This window comes from Oreochromis niloticus, linkage group LG19 (assembly GCF_001858045.2).
Source record: "Oreochromis niloticus isolate F11D_XX linkage group LG19, O_niloticus_UMD_NMBU, whole genome shotgun sequence".
NCBI lineage: Eukaryota > Metazoa > Chordata > Actinopteri > Cichliformes > Cichlidae > Oreochromis > Oreochromis niloticus.
The window spans coordinates 11,124,131-11,129,313 of record NC_031983.2 but is presented as its reverse complement, the minus strand read 5'-3'; the positions used below and the strand labels follow the sequence as shown (position 1 = coordinate 11,129,313).

General features: G+C 41.3%; 1 protein-coding gene across 1 annotated transcript; it reads left to right on the top strand.

Moving 5' to 3' along the window:
• Positions 1-2,792, top strand: arf6b (ADP-ribosylation factor 6b). The gene is made up of 2 exons (XM_025901069.1): positions 1-314; positions 569-2,792. Exon 2 carries the CDS (start codon positions 1,207-1,209, stop codon positions 1,732-1,734), a length of 528 nt encoding a protein of 175 aa, XP_025756854.1. The 5' UTR covers positions 1-314; positions 569-1,206; the 3' UTR covers positions 1,735-2,792.
• Positions 2,793-5,183: the final 2,391 nt, after the last annotated feature.

Genomic DNA, 5,183 nt, shown 5'->3' with positions numbered 1-5,183 from the left:
GTTGCGGTGTTACCCTAATTGTTATTAGCTAATTTACTGTTAACTTTACGGCGTAAAAGAAAACAGCGCCGTATTTTTATTTCAGAAGTGAAATTTGATTGTAAACGGCGTTATAATACTGTCTATAGTTTATCATCATGACCCAGACAGTCAGCGTTGTACTAGGCGGCAGTAGCTGAATGAAGCAGACGGGAGGAAGTGGCTGTTAATGCAGCTCCACACCTTTCCGGTGTAGCAGCACTGCGACCAGCTCCACTCAAAGGAGAAAGGCGAAAGCTGGGTGTATTTCTGGAGAAAGGAGTGGTAGATAAGAGGTAGGTAACGTATATTTGAATTAACCGTTTAACCGATAAAGATTTGTCCCAGACATTTTGTCATTGACGTGTGTATTATTCGTCCAGATAAGATTAGTTTTCTGGAGCTAACTACCGTTAGCTAGTTAGCTCGCGGCTAGCTAGCTAGGCAGGCAACAAGCTAGCTAATGTTAGCCTACTACCTGTGTGAAACAACCACGAGCGATAGCTAGCTAATTTTTCATGTCTGACCCTCCCACCGAATCTCATTTCAGGGGGGACAGGAGTTACGCGAGTGGGTACATGTGCTGCTGAGTCACAGAGGTTATTCTCGAAGTCGTCCCTTCCCACACGGCGAAGTTTCCCGGCACAGCGCTTGATGGAATAGCCGCAGAAAGCTGCTTTTCTCCTTTGGTAGAGAACAAGGGCGCACCCGGTGAAGAGGACCGCCAGACACAGACACCACAAGGAATTCACAAGCACCGCGGCTTTTCGAGGGAGGCCTTATATACTCACAGCGTCTACTCCCTTCACTTTTTAAATCGACTCTGCCCAGATTTCATACACCGCTTTGTGTTGTTTTACACAATGCAATGAACGCACAGCAACAGCTGGTGTCAAGTTCTTAACCTCACCGTGCCATGTTGTGTATAGGCCCCGAAACCCGTGTGATTTACTGAAGGTAAATGTCCCCGCTCTCAACAGGATCCTGACAGACTTTAACGAGAAGTCCCGAAGTACTGCAAAGGCTAAGGACTTTTGACTTTCTAACCTTCAGTCCCTCTTCAGAGTCATGTTTTCACCAGTGAAGATATTATAAAAACTGAAGTTGTAATCTTAAGTGAGTAATTACCAAGACGGTATCAGAAACTTTTCTCAGTAGGCACAGAATATATATGCACAAGAGTTCAAAATGGGGAAAATGCTCTCAAAAATATTTGGCAACAAGGAGATGAGAATATTGATGCTTGGACTTGATGCTGCTGGAAAGACAACAATCCTTTACAAACTGAAACTCGGACAGTCTGTGACCACAATCCCTACAGTCGGCTTCAATGTGGAAACTGTGACCTACAAAAACGTCAAGTTCAATGTATGGGATGTTGGAGGCCAGGATAAGATTCGCCCCCTGTGGCGACACTACTACACGGGCACCCAAGGGTTAATTTTCGTGGTGGATTGCGCGGACAGGGATCGCATCGACGAAGCAAGGCAGGAACTTCACCGCATCATTAATGACCGGGAGATGAGGGATGCCATCATCTTGATATTCGCCAATAAGCAAGACCTTCCGGATGCCATGAAGCCACACGAAATCCAAGAGAAGCTCGGATTGACCCGTATCAGAGATAGGAATTGGTATGTTCAGCCCTCCTGTGCGACCACAGGTGATGGACTATATGAGGGCTTGACATGGCTAACCTCAAATTACAAATCTTAATGATTGAGTTGCTGACTGTTTTAGGTCAAAACTATAATAAAGTTGCAAGTAACAAATAACTTCTCAAAATGAGTATGGTTAAGAAAAGTTGATTATTTCCCATTTATTTTTTAATACTATGTTTACCCCATGACTAATTTATCTCTAACTGGGTTTGCCGGCTTAAAGTTTGCTTGTACTCTGTAGCAGGCCTATATCACATTCATTATTTCTGGGGCTTGCTTGATGAATATTGAGTTAATTGGTCCTAAGGTTGAAGCCACAGAAATCACCGCCTTTGCCTATTCTTTCTCCTGTTTTGTATAATTTTTCTAATGAAGCTGAAGTTTTTATCTTAATTCTTGGACTAAAGCTTGTTTCAAGGTTCTTCGGTCTCTGTTGCATTGAACTTGGATTTTTTTTTTCTTCTTCTTCTAAGGTGAGCTCTTTAATGTTATGTAGCCTACATGGAGGACTTTGACATTTGTTTCAAGACAGTACTGTGATGAAAAGTATTCATTCTCAATGGTATTGAGGAAAAAAAATTAAACCAATGCTTACATTTCATTCTCACCAGTTGGGGCATCAGAGGAGGGAAAATAATGACTTTGGACATGTTTTGTTACCCCTCTCAATACCCTTTTGTGGGCTATATATTTAACTGATTGACCTTTTGTGTCATGTCTTGATACCTAATTGTGCTGAATATTCAACAAATAGGCCTCCAGTAACTTTAAAACATGCTTGTCGGGATGCATTTTTGATTTTTGGGTAATGCATAGTCAGTCGACTCAATCTTTCCAAAGGAATGTCATTCAGCTCTGAGCTCTCAATCTGATACCACAGTTGATTAGCCTCAGCAATGGGACATTATATGATAGCCTATATCTGTAGCATGAGTACGAAAGTACATTAACCCTACATCAGAATCCATCTGTCACGCAGTCAGAGGGAGCTGTTTACTGGTGAAATGTTGAATGACACCTTGTGGTGCAGCTCTTACTCCTATTTTGACTGGGGGTACCATGTACAGAACAATGTCATTGTAATGTCTTATTAAAAAAGTGATTTTAAATCTTCTATGTCTCTGTTTTTTCAAGAGTAAATGTAGTTGGTGGTTGACACAACATTTTCAAGTTTTGGTAAACTTCTAAAAGCAGAAAAATGTAATAGGAAGTTTATTTTAATGTGCAAGAAACTCAGGCTTACAATTCAAGTGTTAAAAATTCTCCCTCTGCTCAGTGGTATTCTCCATGAATGTTTATACGTTCACCCCTTAGACTAAGTTGCTGGCCTCAGTTCCCTTGCCAGTAAATGTGGGGGGGAAATGTACAAAACAGGAAGTCCCGACTGCTGTTCTTTTTGGAACAACAACAGAGCCACACGATAGTTTGCATGGCATTTGGAAGGGCAGCGGAGATGTACAGCTGAATTGCGAATTCTTTTTGAATGTTGCATGTTGCTTGTGAGCCATAGTTAAATTGATGCTGAGCTGTCAGTTGTAACTTCCTGAGTCTGCCTTTGCTTGGGACCAGCAGTTAAAAAAAGTCTTGGTTGCTTTTATTCAAGCTGCCTAATAGAAGCCCTGCTGTTCAGAAATGAAAACTCGAATATGTCTGAGTAATGCTCTGTGATTAAGTGAAAATATAGTTTGCCTGTTGGATATATTGGAGAAACTGCTGATGGGAACACATGTCCTACTTTTTAAGGAGCCTCTCATGACCACGTTAAGATCATTTCTACATCCTTTGAAAATGCCAAAAGCTGTATAACAAGGGTAGTACCATGAATAATCAGTGTGTACTCTTACAAGATAAACACAAACATAAGTACCAACTAGCAGACTAGGAATAGTTTTCAAGTCTGTTCAATTCATACTTCTAAAACATGGACTTTCTTGCTGCTTGTATGCACTTCTTCCTAGTTCGAGCAGACATGCGTACACTACATTGTCACTGAAATGTTTAGGGGTTAGTATTACTCATAGAATATATTTTTGCAAAGTATTTCTTGTAAATATTTTATATTGTCAGTTAGGACATGGAAAACAAATATTTCCATTGAAGCTGGTTAACAAACTGGATTTTTCTTTTTGCCAAAGACAGCACTGGTGTTCACAAGTCATCTGGCTGCTGTGTTTAGAGCAACAAAAGATTAGCTAGCATTATTCTACAGATGTCCTAGAGTTTTTTGGCTCAGCATGCTTAATGACCTTGTGTCTTTTCCACTGAAACTGACAATATGAAAGCTAGTCATAAAGTGCGTGTTTGCATTTACTGCAAGATGATGCATTCTGTTTCATATGTTTTTTTTGTTTTTTTTTTATCATGGCAGCATTTGTTTTGTGGAAAATTTGGTGTTTAGTGCGTTGCTGCAGGGGCCTCAGGATGTTTGCTTTAGCACAACGGAGGTTTCCGTCAGACAGGTCAGGTGACATCGATATGACTCTGCTTCTACCGATGTTTCACACAACACACATACGTAATGCAGCAGTGATTTGTAATTTATGATCAGCTACAAACACTGTCAGTCAAAGTATCCAAGCTTCGAAGGGTACGTGTAAATACTTGCTTTCAGTAAGAGCTAGGTCTAGGGCCTCCATTAGACACTGATGGCAGCTTAATTGGGCTGTAATGGCCACTTTGGTTCCCACCACTTCATTACAACCATATGATCCTCACAGCTTTATTGGCAACACTTGGGCCCTGGGGCAAGGACAGAGAGTGTAAGCAGGTTTTATGACCTCTTCTCTGTAAAGATGAGACCTCCCGGCCCTTCTGTCAACTCCTTCTGCACTCAGCAAAAATTCCTTACATTTCCTGGGAGGAAAGGTTAGAAATGGGTGTTAGGTCACAGAAATAATGAGTAATGAAGCTTGTTCTTCTTTTTTATGAAGCATTAGGGTTGTCAGGTTTTGCAAAAAAAATTGTAGCAAATTTGACTGTTTTTACAGCAGCAAAGAAACAGGTTCTGTCAGGACCACACCAGCAAATGAGGATAATCAGCACTTGTTTCTCATGAGTCACCAGTGTCATAATTTGCAGAATAAGAAGGGCTTAAACTTCCACTGGTCTGTGCAAGAATGTGTATGACAGATTTGTCTTAGCCGGCCAAAACGCGTGTTTGTTGGTGTGGTTCCCAGGACAACGGCCTGATGGGACCTCTGCCAGTGTGGCCTGGTGCTTTTGGTATCACACTGGCGGCTGGCTGCTGCACGTTTCCAATGAGTTCCTCTACTCTGTATGGAAAGAGGAAGAGTGGGGAGAAATCGAAAGATAACCTAATCTTTGCAAGTAAAGTTCTGCAATATTGGAATACCTTTCTTAACGGCTTGTCCTTCATCAGTCAACTTCAAAAGTTTTTAAACTACTCAGGAGAATTTGTTGTGGGTAGTATTGTAGCTGTACTCCTCCCATGCTTAGAATTGAATTGTGCTTGTGGTTTTCAGGGGTGTGGTTTGTCTTCCTCAC

Coding starts and splice junctions, on each gene's coding strand:
- arf6b (XM_025901069.1), top strand. CDS start 1,207: ATGGGGAAAATGCTCTCAAAAATATTTGGCAACAAGGAGATGAGAATA.